Below are 18911 nucleotides of genomic sequence, written 5' to 3' on the forward strand. Positions count from 1 at the left end.
CACTTATTAAAAAAGACTATTAAAAAAAACCCTCAACTAATTAAGAGTTTATTTGTTGCATAAAGAAATTATTAATTAGACTGGGTCTATTATAAACTCAAAGTATAAATAAATAGGACCCTTATATTTATTAAGTCCCATTATGCATCTTTTGTCTTGTGTTCATGATGAATTTAAGAAAGAACCTGTTGCATAATTATGGTTATTTATTATTATAGAACAAAAATGGTAAGTGCTCATTTAATACTGTGATTGAAATGTCAATATTATTTTTAAGAAAAAAATATTATTTTAAATAATACTAAAAAACTATTTAAAAAAATTATTTTATTATTTTAGTATTTTTAAGAATAAAATTTATCAAATTTAATTTAATTTTTTTAATACTCTATGATCAATATATTTAAAAAGTATTTTTTCAATAACAATTTCAATAATAATTTTCAAACAAATTTTAAAAAATCTTAGTAAAATTTTAATATCATAATTATAACTTTAATTGCTAATTATATAATTAAAAAATTTTCAAAAATTAAAATAACTATAAATTTTAAGTAAATAATTAAAAATTAAAAAAAAATAACACCCAAAATGCTTAGCTAAACAAGCAAAGAAAGAAGCAGTAGAACAGTTATTAAAAGTGTGATTCCTTCTTTTATTCTACTTTTTGCTTCATCATTACATTATGTAAATGACAAACATCACTCATCACCCACATCACTCCTACAAAAATTATATATACAGTCATTGAAAGTGATAGAACACTACAACCCTTCTTTCTTTCATTGGCAGATGGAACTGCTACAACATCATCACCTTTCTTTATATCTTCATTTCATCTATATTTTCATTTCTTACTAAACAAAGGAAACAAATTGAAGTAAATTAAGCTAGTCGCATGCATATTGATAAGGGCAACAGCCGACAGCTTTGCTGATAAATTTAATCATGTTGTTTTCTTCGCCAATCGGGTCTTCCTAAAGAGAATTCCAAACTTGGGTCAGTCTCAAGTAATTGGTTACAGACTGATTTAAAGCATCTTGATTCAGCTAAATCACTACTTTCCTGCACATAAATATAATACATTTTCTTATTAATGTCATGCTTTGAAGCATATATAAAATTTGAAGCATTATATTCAGCCTCTAATCTAATAATCATGGTTAGTCTCGCCATAATGACGATCAAAATTTATTCAACAACGAAACCAGATTATGCAACTGAATATGATTTGGCTGGTTGTGAAGTTAGTTTACTTATTAGCGTGTATCCATTGGAAACTTTGAAGCAAATGCATGTAAAGTAATTAAGATGAGCTGGTGAAATAGTTTATCTCACTCACTTCTAATTGGGTTTCAGATGCTTGTTGAGATGATAGGTTTTCTGGTCGTCTAAGCTCTTCTAGATCCCTTGAACTGCAATGCAGCCATCTTTCTCTGCTGTTATAAAAAAATCCACAAACAATTTTTAGTTATTATCTTCTTTTATTTATCAATTTATTTGCTGCAAAAGTAGAAATGTTGATCATATTTTAGATAACAAGTTGAGCAAAGGATTACTAATTAGGGTCTAAACCATGCAAGATCGAGAGGAGCTCTCAATCTATGTTCCAAGTAATGGAGTATATATTTCAATAAGTAAATTATTGCCGCTGATCTCCATTGATAACTTCTACACATCACTTTGAAGGATTCATGGAATTAATTCTTTTTCACCCAAGGATTCAAAGTTTACTTTTTTTTTTTCTTGTATGCATTTTATTTTGTTGAGTGGAAAGGGATATATAGCTCAATATTTTTGGCATCCAATAAAAAATAAAGATGGATGTCAAAATAAGTTAAATATGAAAAAGCTTAAGATAGAAGAAGAGAATATCAATCTTTTTTCCTTCGGTATTTCCACGCATTCTTGCTTGCTTTGGAATAAATCATGTATAAGAGAAGAGTTGAATTCCCATACAATTACATAATTTTCAACCTAATTTCTATTTCTTTTAAAAGAAATTCATTTTTAATTTAAAAGAATTAAATTCTTTCATTTATTATATTTTTAAATATGAGAATTGATAAAAAAAAAAATTATTGTAAATTTTTAGGTTCTGAATAGGCTGATAATGATGGGAAGAAGCAAGCTAGCTAGCTAGATATCTATTGAAGGTTTTAGTTTAGGCCAACATTGTTATTTCAATAATTGATTTACATAAATTCTATTTTTATTTTTCACCATATTTCTTTAACTTCACAACAAACATATATATAATTATTAAACAACAATTTAAAAAAAAAATTCCTAAATTTTATTGCATCCATTTTTCTTTTTCATGTTTAGCATGTCATATGTAAATGTTTTGAGAGGTTTATTAATCCGGATTAGATTTTAGTTTGTCCATGCTAAACTTTTCATGTAACTTAAACGATATTTAGTTTGACTACTTACTCTTAATTTTTAACTTAAAATGTATATATATTTTTTTAACTAATAAGTTAATATAAAAATAATTATGTAATTGTTTAGTAAAACTACTTAAATGTAACTTTTAAGTAAGAGTTGCTTAAAAAAAAAGATGTGTAGTTGAATATTGTGTGTATTAAAATAAGGACAATGTTGATATTTTTAAAATTTATTAGAATAATATAGTCTTTTACTTAGTCAAAATATAGTTTTAGAATAAGTAAAAAATAAGAGTACATAATTTATGACTTATTTTCAGTAGTACCTTACTTAAAAACAAAATTAAAAGGGTGTTTGGTTTGACTTATAAGTCGGTTAAACCTATAAGTAAGTTTGATCAATTTATAAATAAATCAAATATTTTCTTTAATAAAATTTCTGACTGATATATAAAAGAATATCTAATTTTTTAAACTACAAGATAAATGTTTGACTTATAAATTATTAACCCAATGACTTCTTGGATTATAAGAAAAGTTGAAGATTTTATTAATGAGTTTTAGAATAGTGATATTAAAATTATTTTTAAAACTATAAGATGTCAAATTGGATAAATATATTGAATCACAAAACCAAAAGGGTGCACATAGATTTACTTTGAATAGCTAGCTAGGATAGAGAATTTTGCAAAAGATAAGATAATTTAATCAAAAAATGAATGGGAAATGCTTCCATGATTTCTTTCAATCCAAAAATTATATATGAAGGTTGAAAATTTTTTCATTAAAATATATAATATTGGTATTATATTATTAACTGTGAGAATTTATTAACTTGTATAAGCATTTGGTGATAAAATTTTTACCACTTAGAATCTCTAAAGAATGAAAAATTGTCATGCTTAGTTGACAAAAATTACTAATAATTAATAATAATATAACCTTTTTGTAATTAGTTTTAATATTGAAATTATTCAATTATTTAACAAGATTATGAATATAATATTAAATATAATATTTAGTTTATAGTATTTAATTTTATAAAAAAGACTAAATAAATCCTTATATTTTCAGTCAAGAATCAAATAAGCTCAAAATTAAGTTTTGATCGAATAAAAACTGAATTTTTTTAATTAAGGAGGCCACATAAGTCCTTACTGGATAAAATATTATTTTTATGATAATAAAATGTTATTTTTTTTAATTTTTAAATGCTAAAATTATATATTATTGTTAACTAAAAAATTAAAAAAAAAAGAAATTGAAGAAACAATAACTTTTAAAATTTAAATATAAAATGAATATTTTATTATTAAAAATAGAAAAAATTATATTTTAATTTTTATCAAAAATTGAGTCTATTTAACCTTAATTAGAAAGTTATGTCCTTATTTAGCCAAAAATATGATTTTGAGCATACTTGACGTCCACTGAAAGTATAGGACTTATTTTATCTTTTTTCTATTTAATTTTCACTAATAATTAAATAAAACAAAATATTTTATGTTGATTTTTTTTAAGTATATATAGTAATAGGAAATGTATATATTTGACTATATCCTAAATTGCTATATGAAAAACAAATGCAAATTAAATACATCAAATCAATGGAATAACAGTTTGGTTTCTCATCTTTTAAATTTTAAAAAACGAAAATGTAGTTTCATTTAAAAATAAAAGGATTAAAATATTATTTAATAAAATTATAAAAATTAAAATATATAATATTTTAGTAAGAGGAGTAAAGGATTATAAAAAATTTAAAAATAATATTTTGTAACATAAGCTATTTATCTTGAATTATTAATTAATTATTATTTTTAACTAATTCATGGCATTTTGACATTATGATTATAGCATGACAATATGAACAATTTCATGTAAGTAATTAGACTGCTATGACATTGGCTGAATTTAAACCATTGAATTCTGATCATATAAAAAATAATTACCGATTATCTTATTCAATATATGAAATTTAATTAAATAAAACCCTAAGCCTTAATTTTCTTGGTTTGAATTTATCCAACATGATCTATTTATAAAATTTGGTTAAGGTCTGGAAATTTTCAAGTCATTCACTCTTATTTACTTCTGTTCTTCTCCACAAAGGTATATAAAAATAATTCCCAAATCAAAAAAAGAAAAAAAAAACCCCTAAATTCCCAAGTCAAGCATCAAGCTTGGGACCTCAAGACACCTTCAAAAGAAAAATAATAAATAACGAAATGAAAAATGGTCAAGTGATTTTGATCATCATCTAAGAACTTGAAAAATCATAAATAAGTTGAAAAGGAAACCAAATTCTTCAACAAGCTTTGTGTACGGTTTTTCGTACATTACAAACCTATTATTGGAACTCATTGCTTTGGAATGAAGTTTTATAAAGTAATAAGAGATTTTAATGTTTCAAAATCTTGGATGTGTTTCGAAATAAGTGATTTTTTAAGTAAGGTTTTATGAAGTTTTTTAAAATTTATAAAAATTTTTATTTTTTTAATTGACTAATTTGGTGGGTTTAGAAAATTTTCTCTTTAAAATCTTCAAATAGTTTAGAAAATTTTCATTTCTTCCAAACAATAAAAATTTATAAAGATTCAAAATCATGAAAATAGAATGTGAGAAAAAGCATAGACCCATTACTTACGGTACTTACATCTACACAAAAAGTAGTATAGGATTCAAATTTGGGATTTTCTTCAAAGGAAAAAGAAATTTGGGTTTCCATATACCATTTTGAGATTAAAAAAAAACAAGTTTTTAAAATTTAGTGCTATAAAGTGGGTGGAAATAGAGAACTTGATCATATGGAAAAACTAGGTAGCCCATCTAACATATTTAGGATCCCATCTTTTTCTAACTTGAGACTATCCTATTAACATCCCACTAGCTATATATGTTGTCTGTTGTACCATTCTAGCTAGGATTTCTAGTTTCTACCTTCCAAGGTAAACCCATTTGTCTCCTCTCTCTCTCTCTCTCTCTCAGGGCTTGGCAGGATGAAATCAATACTATAAGGGTAGGGATTCAACACAAAACGTCCATAGATTTAAGGGTTCAATAACAAAAAAGCCAAAGTTCAAAATTCAGACCTCCCTTAAGTTTAGAAATACAGCTACCACCAGGTTTAAGCTATTAATTAATTGCATCTAACAACTCAGATAGGCAATATCAGAATGTATTAGCCAGGGAGCCGGGAGGTTGATTTTCAGTGAAATATTTTTGGAGTTAAAATGAAGGAAATCTCCTTTAACTCCAAAATGAGTATACAACACACTTAGAAAATCACATACTTCTTTATGTAATTAATTTGCTAATAACTTTACATAATATTTGGTGAATAATTGAGTGGGGAAGGGACGTGGGGTTAAAGATTTCATGAGAATGAAAGAAGATTGATTTACAGATATAGAGTTCAATATGTAGACACTCACCAAATAATTTTTTTTTCTTTTTTTTATACCATTATATAATCATAAGCAAAACCATGGAAAGACCAATATTTATCATTAAATTATGGGGGTTAATTATATTAATTAAAGATATGCCCAAGAAAATATTGTAAAGGAAAATTTGAAAAAAAAGGGTTAAGTTGTACATGGGCATGCTTTAGTTGAATATATATTTATGTGCATTGTCACATGATGAGTTGGTAGATTTCTGATGTTAAGATATTGAAAGCTAAATGATGCATGGCCATGTAGGTTATCTGAAAGAAAGCAGAAGAAAAAGCGAAAAAAAGAAAGAAAGCAAGCAAGTGAAAAGCAAAAGCTGTTACAAAGGAAGCTCTTTTTAGTTTTTAAGAAAAGAAATGGGGAAGGTGGACGCGGATTTAGATTTCCTAGGCTTGCTAAAGTCAGCCATGCATGGGGAAATAAACTAATGCCCCTGTAAAAACCTCAAATCATCCCACAGAAAAGCCATTCACCCATTACCACTCAACTATATATGCTACAAGCTAAACTAATATATTATATGATCAGTTGAGGGTTGGTTTCCACTGGCAGCTGGTAACCACATATATGATCAGTAATGGGTTCGATCCCAAGAATTAAAAAAAGAAAAACTGTAAACAGAATCAATTAATGCACAGTGTATGAGTGATCAGTGAGAGAGAGAAAGAGAGTTTTACCTGGAAGAGTTACTCCATGGAGTTGAGGAAGTAGTATAACCATTATCATGTTCAAGAGACACACTTGAAGCTGCTCTATGCGTAGCATTTTGATTAATGGGAATTGTTATAGGCAAGAAATCTTCATCAGCGGATCCATCTGATGATCAAAGGGGCCATATGTTTGAAAAATATATTAATATATTATTAATTAACTAATTTATGGATATGATCATTGGCACGAACAGATGCATTTTGAACTACCACTTGATAGGGTAACACAGGACGAGAGAAATTTTAAAAAATTCAAATGGGTAGCAGAAAACAGGGAATTTATTAGCTGAAAATGAAAGAAAGACAAATTACCTGAGGAAGCTGCAGGTTTGTCAGTGCTCTTAACAGTTCTATACATCTGCAAGGCAAAAGAGACAAAGAAAATGAATAGAAAACACGGAGACGTATCGCTAATTAAAATAAGTAAATAGTATTTATCATTTTTTTGAAAAAAAAGAGATAAAGAAATTAAAGAGGAAGAGAGAAAAGGAAACAGTCAAGAAAATAGAAAAATCAAATCAGATGCTTCTCTTTCTGGATTTTTCTTGGTTTGTTTATTAACCACGAGGTTGATGTTTGGTAAGGTCAGTAATTGCCTCTATTATTGAGAAATGATGGCTACTTTTTCTTTTCTTTCTTTCTCTTTCCCCTCTCAAAAAGTAGAACTTGTCCAGTATCACAAACAACACACACAACTGTTCATGCATTCACTGCATTCATCGGTTTTCGTGCCCGTTTTCATGCCCAAAGCCTTCACCGCAGCTCAGAAGAAAGAGAAAGAAACAAAGGGTGCTGTGTTTAATAAAAAAAAAAAAAAGGCTTAATATTATAAGTTCAGGACAAACCTGTAAATGGCTTTTGACATGCGCAAGTGTTAGATCTTTGACATCCATCAGCTCTAAAACTGACTTCGGTGTGGCTCCTATAAAGTAAACGTTACAATCTTTGATTAAAGGAAGATTTTTAAACCCCAGCACAAAGAAACTAGCTTCTGAAAATCTAATTAACATATATCCTAGTGATTTAAAAGAGATTTTAGTCAGTACTTTCATGGCCACCAAGAAGCTCCACAGCGTGAACAAAACGGGCATGTAGAGAGCTTGTCCAACGCATTCTTGGTGCTCTCATGTTCCTCTTGCTATGTAGCTTTGGTATAAATCTTGATCTAATCATCTCACCTCCATAAACCTGTGCACCTCCTACCACTCCACCCTCATACTGATGGTACTGATACTGTGGTGGAACTGATGATGTCCCCATTCTATGAACAGGAAAAGAACTGCAGGGATCACCTGGAGAAGAACATGGATAAGGAGTGCAGGATGATGAATATGGTATTTGGTTAAAGCAAAATCTGGGATCCATTTCCCCAGAATTGATGTTCCAGCTGCTGTAAACTGGAATCCCCTTTATGGGTTTGAAGCCTGAGATCCCATGATTTATATGACTCACAGAGCCACTCTTAGCACGTTGAAGAAGAATATTTCTTTGCCTTGCTTGATCGGCTTCTCTGCAGCCAACATCACCGCCGCCACCTCCAGCGTAGCTTATTCTTCTCCAAGGGCTTTCTACTTCTAAAGCCATAGAGGCTGCTGGATTTGCCGCCAGAGAAAGCTCGATGGTGTCATCTGGTTCAGGCCCAACTTTTATTGAACTGTCGCTGTGTGATTTCAGGGCATCATCTCTGTACCAAACATCAAAAGTTGAATCATCAGCATCATTTGTGCCAGTGCATATAGAGGACGGAGCACTATTTGGAAGGCTTATGTGAAGTGAGAGGTCTGGAATCTGATTCAAAGATTGGTTATCAAAAATTCCTCCTTTATGGGACATTTTTATTCCCAAGAAATGGGTTGAAGCAGCTGCAATCGATTTTTTCAATATAGAAGAATCCACAACCAATTTTTTCTTGAAGTACAGATAATTTTGGAAAGAAAACCACAAAAAAAGGAAGTAAGGAAAGGATTTTTCAGTTTTCACCACATCAAGAAAAAGAAAAAGGTATACAGAAAGAGAAGGAGAGAGAGAGAGAGAGAGAGAGAGAGAGAGATGTGTGGTGGTGCAAGAAGAATGGGAAATCAACAAGGATTGGGAAGGGAAGAGAAGGAGATAGATTTTGGGGTCGTCTCGTCTGCTTTTCCTTACTAGACCTCGAGAGTATATATAAGAAAACGACACTTGAACAAAGCTTCTCTCTCTCTCTCTCTCTCTCTCTCTCTCAGGCAGCTTTCCTTTTCTCTATAGTCAAATACACGGAAAACTGTGAAACTTTGGAATTTATTTTTTTTCTCCTTTTCTTTTGGTTTCCCTCATTCCCCGGGTACTACGGGGTTAAATTGTACATGTGAGTTGATAGATAAATAAACATATACCTCTTTTAGGGGGATATTTGATAATCAATATACACTTAAATAATTAAATTAAAATATTTAATAACTTCAACAAAATAAAGTTATAATTATGAATAATTAATATGATACTAATCAATTATAATTTATATCAATTTTATTTTTAAAGTTATTTCTCATCGGATACTAATTTAATTTTATTTTTAATTTAGATTATATTATCATTTGAAAATTAATGTTATTAATATTATTTACTTCTATCTTTTATTTATAATCTTAACACTTTAATTAACACATTATAATTTTATTAAAATATTTTCTATTAATAATATAAAATATAAAATACAAGAAGTTTTTTTTTAACTTGAATTAAGATTATAATATTTTTTTCTTTATAATAATAATTATTATTTTATTGTTTTAAAATTATTTAATTATTTTTTAGGGAATTTAATTATTTTCTTATTTTAATAATAAATTTATAATTTTATATTTATTTCAATAATAAAATAAATTATATGATATATACTCTTATTAGTCATTCTATATATTAATAGCAATAATTAAACATTATTTTACCAAACACTAAATATAAATCTACTATCACTAGCTATCGGCCATAATATTTATTAGTTAATAATTATTAGCTGCATTCAACAACTAAAACAAACAAGCCTTTATTTATCAATAAAAAATTACCATATCTTAGAAATTAAAATAAAAATTCTTGCATATACCTGATTCAATCAAAGACACAAGAAAATTCTTACTTAAATTGGGTTTATCATAAATCCAAGATATAAATATGTGAAACCCATATATTTAATAGATGAGTCCCAAATGAGTGCTATAGAGAGGTCAAATAATGCTTATTAATTAATTGGAGATTATTTTGAAATATGAAGTTCTTTTTTTAATTGCACTTTTATTGCATATAAGTTTAGAGATTAGATCCACTAAATAAGGTCTAAGCTTAAACCAAAGAATCCAAGCAAACCCAGGGATGATAACAGATAGAGTATTCGCGAAAATCAATATACTCAAATTCGAACTTGATTTATATTCTTAAAATTTTGACTTGTTCCAAACTCAATTAAAATTTATTATCAACTACCTAAACTCGTTCCAAACCCAATTATTATTACTCAGCAAATATCCAAATCTGTTTAATTTTATATATTTTAATTAAAAATCTACGTAAAAGTTATTTTTATTAATAATTTATATCTAAAAAATTTAATAATTCCATAAATACTTCAATTTTATTTTATATAAATTATATAAAACTTTATAAATACTATTATAAAAAAATATATTTTAGATTTAATTAAATATTTATATAAGCGGGTTCAGATAATAGATATCCAATATGTAAATTCTGAACTCGACGCGAATCCATCGCTCGTATTAAATTTCAAATCTGAATTTATCCCAAACCATATTATATACTACCTAAACTTGTCACGACCCAACCTATAGGTCGAACCGGCACTAGGACCTGGATCGACATAAAGTCCCCAAGGCTCGTAGTAAGCCTTACTGTTTCCAAACCCATGACTAGGCTCATAATTTAGGCCCAATATACATATAAAAATAATTTAAATTAAAATATTATAATTTTATTTTGGGCCAACGTAACCCAATAATTATCAAAAACTCAAATTAGGGGAGCCCAGCTTAACCCGGTTACATCATTTACAAATTGTTTAAGTATCATACAAATCTTTATTTATTAACCTCAAGAATTTAAATTAACACAATTCTTAATATGGTTTATACTACTGCTAACACATGCGGAGTTCTAAATTACAAATTTAGAGAATAATAATAAAATTAAGTAATTATTGATAACCTGCGAGAAAAGAAACAGGTTATTCTGAAAAAAGGTCTTCTCCTGTAGCCTGAAAAAATAGGGTGAACATGAGTGAACATTCGACTCAGAGAGTAAAATACTAATTTTAACAACAATTTCTATAGTTATCTAAAGCTAATGCAACATAGGAGTGAAATGCAACATCATTAAAATTTTCATACAAATCACATCATAATAGTAAAAAGGTAATTTTGAGCATACACACACCCAATAATATTCAAACTGTACATATATGAGAGTTGATCCCCTATACAGCTCTCTTAATCCAACCTTTGCCAGCGAGTGTCTCTCAAGCCGGACTTTCGCTTAATGAACGAGTGTCTCTCGAGCAGTGCCTACCCCGACTTATCCATAAGAGAACCAGGGCCCAGCGAGTGTCTCTCAAACTGTGTCTACCCGTCCTATCCATATCTAATACCACACACCACACGCACGCCAACGCACGCACACTGTACTAAATTACTATAAACAACATCCATGACACTTCATCAATTAAGAATGCAATATAAAACGTGTTTTGGGTCTAACTACATAGATACAGATTTATAAGTGATGCATGGACATGCTTGAACATATAATAATATTGAAATTATAATTAAAATTAATAGTTTACTCACAGTATATCGAGAACTATTGTGGCTGCTGGATAGAAGAAAATAGTTAACCTCGATCACCTAATAATTATATTATAAATTTATTAGTATTAAGTCAAAATAAAACTCTAAAGAGACAACAGATAACCTAATTCATGCTAGAAATCAGGCAGAGTTTTTCCTACACCTGGGACCTACCCAACCTGAAAAAATGGTTCAAATAACACTTCTAAACTCAACTATATCTCATCATCATTATATGGCCCCTCCTAGGCCCTTCAAACTAGGCAATACTCACAATCTTAAAAATTACATTTTAATTCCTATAATTGACATTTTATAAAAATCCACCCAAACAAGCTCTAAAAATTCTAAAATTTTGCTCCGCAGTCCTTAATAATATTATAAGGCTATTACAAAAGGAATCAAAAATTTATGATCTTCCATGAATATTTTATAAATTTTATTATAACCCAGTACAAGACAAAATTTGAGTAATGTAGAGTTCGGGTTTACCTATGTCAAATTTGACACCTGAAACGCGTTCAGAACGTTTGAAAATGTAAGGATTGAGTATAATATCAATCATATTTTGAGATGAGCCATCGGACAGCCGGATCTGGCTAAGAATGCGGTCCTGGCATGGGTGAGCTATCTTCGATCCAATCGCACCTAAATTATGCCTAAAAATTATTAATAATTATCATAAAATTATTTTTGATTTTTGGAAATCGAACAAGTTCAAAAATCTCACCAAGTGATCTGGATCGTCCGATTATCGCCTTTTCAAACGGTGTTCGATCGAAGCGGAACCGGTCCTATCTCAAAGATTTCACCGTCCTGAGTCCATTGGTGCCCACTGCCCAAAACTTTCTCTCTCTTCTTTCTCTCTCCTTGGAACTATGGCTGCCAGCGACGGTTTGAAGCACCACCGATCGGGAAAAGTGCGCCAAGTCATGAGGAAGTGAACGCCAGTGGGACTACAGCCATCCGGTGTCGGAAATGTCAGGAATCGAGGCCCAAAGCTTCGACGGCGTGCTTCATCTCTCTCTCATCCTTCCTCGCATTTTTTATGGCCAGAGCTCGCTATCGAGGCATTGCCGGAGGTCACTGGTGTTGGGGGTGGTGGTTGGAAACGCTAGCCGGTGATGGGTGACGAGGGTGGTGGCCAGAAGCAAAGGAGAAGGGAGGGAGAACGAGGGAATCGGGGAGAGAGAAAGAACGGTGGGGGGGGGGGCCTGTGCACTGCGTTTTGGGTTTATTTTTTTTTTAACTTTTAATTTTATTGAAATCCCTGAACTTTTCTTATTTGTTCACATAGGTCTCTAATCTTTCTTTAATACATTTAAATTAATAATAATAATAATAATAATAATAATAAAATTAATGACTACTGAATCAATTGTTAATAATATAAAATAGTATTTCATTAAACATTTAATATGAATGTTTAAAACTGGTTATATAAAAAAAATAATAAAAATAAATATAATAATAATGATAATGATAAAAATAATAATACTTATAAAATAAATATCAATTTAACAAAAATTATCATTATAAAATATTAATTTAAATTTATGAATAAAATATAAATAAATGATTAGCTAATAAAAGAAAATAATAAAAATATATTTATTAAAAAAATTAGGTTGTTAAAAAACTCATCATGTTAGGATTTTTTCATATCAAGTACCCACAGAAATCAGACCCATTGTCACTCCTAATATACCCACCCGCAACAACTAACCCAACCCAACTGGCCATAACCCTAACCCTAAACTAAGGGAACCAAAAATAGAAAGCTACCAAAACAAGGGCAGTGCGGCTTCCATTGGGAATCACTGGAAGAGTTGCCGAAACCAGTAAATCGATTTCTTTGTTTGAGCCAAAGCAAGAGAAAACCCCAAATATAGGTAGAAGCCTATAATTCATAGAAAAAACCATCATCTCCAGCAAACACCAAAAACAGAAAGACCACCATCAACAGGGAAGGGAGGAGAGCAGAGGCCATGGGTTCACTATCGCCATGCGAAAACCAACTAGATGCATGTTGAATGCTGGCTCTAAACTCGAGACGCCTTCCTTGTAACCCTCTCTAGTCGATCGCCTGCTCATCCCACCAATAACTTAACTCCAATAACAGCATCGAGAATGAACATAGCCATGAAAATTATGGTTCTTTCCATCGACCAACCCACAACGCAGGAAAACTTCCAAATCCCTCTCCAAATAACTCATTTTGCCTACCAAAACCAATATCAAAACTACATACAACCTCACCTAGAGATGAGGAGGGACACCTTTGCCTTTAGGAAGAGAGAAAACCATCCCCTACCCCAGAGGGCACAGAACAGCTCTACACAGTTGAGAAGTGGGCCTTGAACCCTAGAGAACTGAAACTTTTTGACAGATGCTTTTGAAAAATGAAATTGTTATACTACAATTGAAATTGTTTTATGATTTCTGTGTTCCCTCTTAAATGGTTAAAAACAAAATAAGAATAGTGATCCAATATATGTTATTCCAAAATAATTAATTTCTAAAAGGAAGTAATTAGATTATGATTAATTTTTAGCTCTTATTGTAATTTTATATATATTGATGTGAAGGCCAAAAAATATCTATATAGCCGATGTAACTAATTTAAAATTAAATTTTAATTATTACTGTTAATATTAGTTTTAAGAAAAATTGAAAGAGTGTGGAAGTGGCTTGGAGTTATGGGGTTAACCATTCTTTACTCAAGAGTATGCTTAGCTTAGAGTAGATTAGAATTTATTGTGGTTTAGAGTTTTTGTTTCCTTAGGACTGTGGACTTTGAAATTATGAACTGTGGAATAATGGATTGTTGATAAAGAATGTAAGGAAGATGTGGACTTTTGTGTTATTGTAGGCCCCAGGAACACTTATTGAATTGTGCATTAATTATTGTTTGTTGCCTTTTTTACTGAGTAAATTATATAAATGACACGTCAATTTTGAGATATATAATAATAAAATATTTTAAATTTAAATTTTTAACATTAATTCATCAAAAATATAATTTTTTTTTTTAATTTGATAGATGATATATCGATATTGATAATTTAGAAATTAACAACTAAAAATTATAAAAATATTTTATGTTACTTAAATTAAAAATAAAAATTTTATAATATAAATTAAAATTTAAATATATTATTATTATATATTTTTAAATTGAGGCACGATTAATGCAATCTGCTCTATTTATAGGGATTGAGACTTTGGAGAATGCTCATTTTTAGCTCAAATTTTTGGTAGAATTTTAAAGTTCTAAAACGCAAGAATTGGAGAAAATATCCAATAAATGCCAGAATGCTTATCGATTTTTCTTTAAAATTTTTAAAATATGTTTTTATCGAATTTTCTTTAAATTTTTAAATATTGAGAAATATTTAATTATAAAAAAATGTTTTATAATTATTTAGGATTTATTTTTAAAAAATTACGCCTAAATTATATGTTAGGTAAGAAAATTTTTGTTAGACACCTATAATATTTAATATTATATTTGATCGTTATTTAACAAGTATAAAATACTTAACTTTGTAGTATCTTTAATATAAGTTGATTTATTTTAATATATGTTATAATAAAATATACATATGGCAGTGAATATATAATAAAATGAATCACAATTCCTTTCTAGAATAAACGAAACAAGAGAAGAGAGTACGAAAATACATTTAATCTCCCTCTAAAATAATGTATATATGTCAGCAAGTCACATATGGTTAATGGTATTTAACACGAGATTTTAAAATAAAACAAAATAAAAATGTACTTTTCTTAATATGCATGTATAGCATTCACAAATTAAAAGAGCATATATTCAGATATGATTTATTGTTTTTTTTTTCTAAAAAGATCATAATTATAAGGTCATTTTCTTTCTCTCCATCTCCCATATATACACCATGAAGAGGAAGAGACCACAACAATAATGCAATAACAACCCAACAGGAGTCACACACCATATGTACTGTCTCGTATAAATAGGATCATAAATTATTCAAAGATTAATGAAAGAAATTAAATTTAATGTTTTTTTCTTCATTAATACACTTCCGATGACACTAAATACTCTCATGGCATACAAAAAGTATACATATGTTGCTTTCATAAACAAAAAATATAAAAAACAAAAACAGGTTCAACTCCAATGGCGGATGTGACGAAGAAGTGACCTTTTATTAGGTTTATGTTGCCAAGAAGTAGAATGGTTTCAGTGAGTATGGGGAAAAACAAATCTATGGGACAGAGAGTGAGTTGAACGTACAGGGGTTAAACGTTGCTAGGCAGAGCCATGTACAGAGTGGGCGGAGTCAATTAAATAAGTGAAGTCAATTGGAAAGAAAGTACTCCAGTCCTGAGAGAAATTTTTCTTAAGAAGCACTTGAATCAGTCTATTCTTCCAAAGCTGTAGCCTGAAATTTTTCTTGGACTAATCTTCTTGTAAGAAATAATTTTAGATTTTAGCATCAGAATTTTCAATTTTTTCAATTTGATTTTTCCTATCAATAGTTCCATTTTCGCAATTTTGTTAGTCTTCATATTTTAATGCATTATCACTGTGAAATAAGACCCCTTTTCCACAAGAAGACCACCACTAGTGTGCTGCATCACATTGTGATCCCTCATGATATCTGCATCAGAGCACACATGCACAGATATTTGCCTCCTTACAATATTTGCACAAGCACAAGAACATATGAAAAGACAAACATCCAGCAAAAGTGACTAATAATTTATGCCTCCAATATGGCTTTAGCTTCATTATCAAACGCTTTGCAAAGAATTTCATAATTCTTCTGAGCTCCAATCTGTACAAAAAGTAATAAAAGTAATCATATCTTCCAAAAAAACAAAAAAACTCAAAAAAATTAGTTTATAGTATAAAATGTTACTTGTAACATAGACAATAATCTCATACCAGTGGATCAACTCTTGATGGTGAAATACTCGATATAGCATATCTGCACAAAATTAGAACCAAATCAATGGAATCTAGATAAAGAAAAGGAACAGAGAAATATTAAAATGAGCTTTTATGGCAGAGGGAAAATAAAGAGGAATCATGCTTTTGGTCTTGGGTGAAATGCCAAATCCACAAATTGATGCAGCTCAGGAAGTTAGAACAGTAAAGTAGGATTAAAGGAGTTTAGGGTGGAATAAGCGTGGGAGAAGACCACTCATTGGACAGCTTGGAAGAAAAATCTAACGCCTGAAGAAGCTTACCGGCTCTGAAGTTAATCTATAGAAATAGATAAAACAAAATTATTCATTGTGATGCAGGACAGCTTGCACGTTTACAGTTCACAATTAGGTACTTAAAAGCTAGAAAAAGGTAGGAAATTGGGTGGACAAGCAAGGTTAGTGAGGAGGGAACAACCAGGAATCAAATAGAAAAGAAAGATTCTGATGCTTGCAGCAAAAATCTGCCATTGTGATCAGCACCCAAGAACAGTACTGTTAGGGAGATGCAGGCTATAAAAGTAAATTAAGGTTTTAATGGAAGATTTCTGGCACTCGGGCTGATGACTAAAGGCCACATTATGATTGGAGAAAAAAAACTAACACGCTTCTTTGAATCACATATTTTAGAGGCTTCTTGTAAGGTAAATTTATATATATCACCAAACAAACTCTTGAAGTCTCAAGCCTAGTAAACCCAACTCTAATTAACCAAGCTCCCAAATTTTGATGGTCCCAGAAATAACATAATTACCAAAATTTTAGAGTTCTTCAATCTGGCCTTTCTTGACATTCCATGAATCAGCATCAGGAATGTTTTACAAATATTAATGGTGGTTTTATGTGGATTTGAGTAATGGTTATACTCATCAAAATTGCTTTGTATCTAACATGATGCTTTCCTTTCAACCTAAGATTCAGAAAGCCAAGCATTAGCAATAGCAAATGCAAGAAAAGATCAAGAAGATATGCTATCAGTAACAAATTTACCTCAGCTTACTTGTATAGAAATTCATAGCTACTACATTTGCTTTTTGGACAGTTAAGACAATGGAGCTCATGCAGTTCTACAAAAGAGGGAATCACTAAATTAAATTTCAAATTGTGAAGAAGACAACATGATTTCGCAAAAAAAGATTAAATATTGATTAACAAAAAAAGGTAAAGCAAAAGAAAAGGTAGCATTAAGTACCTTACGAGCAATAAGCTCAAGCAATTCCATTATGAATTTCCCTAATCCCTTCCCTTGCACACGAGATTCCAGCTGAATTTCATACACATAAAGAACAGGCAAACCCTCTTCTAGAGTAAACCGGTAATGTACAAAGCCAACCAACGAATCGTCCCTATCTAATATCACCTTTTCTTCATTATGTGAAGCCTCATACAATAATATATGACGTGCTTCTGGCGTAACCATTTCCCATCGCTTCACCTTCTCTTCAGCAGCCCACTCAGGGCCATAATGCCTCTCCATATTATCCTTGAGAAGGTTTTGAAGACGTCGCTTAAGAGAAGAGGTGAGTTTATCCCCTCTCCCAGATTCCAAGTACACCGACAGCCCTAATAATCAAATAGCGATATTTACATACAGAAGAAGAAGAAGAAGAAGAAGAAGAAGAAGAAGAAGAAGAAAAGATTGGTATAACCATTGGTATCAAACTGGCGAAAGGATGGGAAAGAAGCAAGATGATCCTTAACGGCAGAAGCTGCTTTGATCAATTCATCTACTGCCTTCTTCTTTTCCAAAATCTAACCACCAAATTAGGGATTTTATTTTAGGAATCAAAATGAGATTTTATAAGTGAGATTCTGTGTGAATGTGTGTGGTACCTCTCTGCGTTTAGGCATCCTTTGTGTGGTAATGTTGCTCTGTTTGTTACTTTGAAGGTTGGTGGAGAGGGCAGTCGACCCCATCGCCGCCGCTGCCCAAGAGGCTACGCCGGTTAACTCAGTATCCTTTTTCCCTTGCAAATGTTTGTTTGGGCCGTACACCAACTCGGGCTACAAATGTGAGGAGACCAGCGATCCACCTAGACGGTTTGGAAATTCTTTGGGCCTAATTAAAAAGAAACCCCCTTTCCTTGTTTTACTTTAAATAATTTATTCTATAAAAAAATTCCTTTGTTCAAAACTATAAAATTAATTTAGCTGTTAATTAATAGATTAAGGTGCCTTTTAAAATTACTTAATAATTTACGAAGTAAAAAATTATTTTGTCTATAAAAATTATGATAATTTTACAAAATTTTATAATTTACCTCACAATATTTTCATAAAATAATATAATTTTTTATAAAATATATAGTCATATATAATTTTCGTACTACTTTATTTGTTTTAGCATTCTCAATATCAATAAATTACTTAGTAAATTTAGTGGGTGACCTGTTATAGTAGATAAATTTAATTTTATATTTATAATTTTTTAATTAAAAATGACATTTGTCAATTATTTAATGACTTTTAAAAATAAAATAAATTTATTTTATTTTAAATCGAATAATTATAGAAATTCCCATGAACTAAAAAAGATAATTAAGA

The 18911-nt window shown here is 29.9% G+C and overlaps 2 protein-coding genes across 7 annotated transcripts; both read right to left on the reverse strand.

Moving 5' to 3' along the window:
* Positions 1 to 631: 631 nt before the first annotated feature.
* LOC110643076 (transcription repressor KAN1) lies at positions 632 to 8742 on the reverse strand. Of its 5 annotated transcripts, none has more exons than XM_058139590.1 (6): positions 7602 to 8742; positions 7401 to 7477; positions 6868 to 6913; positions 6523 to 6661; positions 1343 to 1436; positions 632 to 977 (listed from the first exon to the last, which is right to left on the reverse strand). In XM_058139590.1, the coding sequence occupies exons 1-6, from the start codon at positions 8386 to 8388 to the stop codon at positions 891 to 893; spliced, it is 1230 nt and encodes a 409-aa protein (XP_057995573.1). In that variant the 5' UTR covers positions 8389 to 8742; the 3' UTR covers positions 632 to 890. The 5 variants fall into 5 exon arrangements, with proteins under 5 accessions (XP_057995573.1, XP_057995572.1, XP_057995571.1 ...); XM_058139589.1 differs by having other exon boundaries at positions 1343 to 1439; positions 7602 to 8739; XM_058139588.1 differs by having other exon boundaries at positions 632 to 1065; positions 7602 to 8737.
* A 6683-nt stretch (positions 8743 to 15425) lies between these two features.
* On the reverse strand, positions 15426 to 18418 carry LOC110643080 (uncharacterized). 2 transcript variants are annotated; one of them, XM_021795320.2, is made up of 6 exons: positions 18201 to 18418; positions 18017 to 18119; positions 17560 to 17930; positions 17368 to 17434; positions 16327 to 16369; positions 15426 to 16216 (listed from the first exon to the last, which is right to left on the reverse strand). In XM_021795320.2, coding segments are annotated over exons 1-6 (669 nt in total). In that variant the 5' UTR covers positions 18285 to 18418; the 3' UTR covers positions 15426 to 16215. The 2 variants fall into 2 exon arrangements, with proteins under 2 accessions (XP_021651012.2, XP_021651011.2); XM_021795319.2 differs by having other exon boundaries at positions 17358 to 17434; positions 18201 to 18416.
* Between the last annotated feature and the right edge of the window lie 493 nt (positions 18419 to 18911).

The sequence above is a fragment of the Hevea brasiliensis genome, chromosome 17 (assembly GCF_030052815.1).
Source record: "Hevea brasiliensis isolate MT/VB/25A 57/8 chromosome 17, ASM3005281v1, whole genome shotgun sequence".
In the NCBI taxonomy this organism is placed as follows: domain Eukaryota; kingdom Viridiplantae; phylum Streptophyta; class Magnoliopsida; order Malpighiales; family Euphorbiaceae; genus Hevea; species Hevea brasiliensis.

What these genes read in the sequence shown, in the direction of transcription:
- LOC110643076 (XM_021795310.2), bottom strand. Translation starts at nt 8,388, where the DNA reads ATGTCCCATAAAGGAGGAATTTTTGATAACCAATCTTTGAATCAGATT. An exon ending in GCTTCTTGGTGGCCATGAAA is followed by an intron (nt 7,478 to 7,601) that starts GTACTGACTAAA and finishes TTTACTTTATAG; the next exon opens with GAGCCACACCGAAGTCAGTT. An exon ending in CATCTGAAACCCAATTAGAA is followed by an intron (nt 1,066 to 1,342) that starts GTGAGTGAGATA and finishes ATTTATGTGCAG; the next exon opens with GAAAGTAGTGATTTAGCTGA.
- LOC110643080 (XM_021795319.2), bottom strand. Translation starts at nt 18,284, where the DNA reads ATGGGGTCGACTGCCCTCTCCACCAACCTTCAAAGTAACAAACAGAGC. An exon ending in TTCTATACAAGTAAGCTGAG is followed by an intron (nt 16,370 to 17,357) that starts GTAAATTTGTTA and finishes AATTTTGTGCAG; the next exon opens with ATATGCTATATCGAGTATTT. An exon ending in CATCAAGAGTTGATCCACTG is followed by an intron (nt 16,217 to 16,326) that starts GTATGAGATTAT and finishes CTTTTTGTACAG; the next exon opens with ATTGGAGCTCAGAAGAATTA.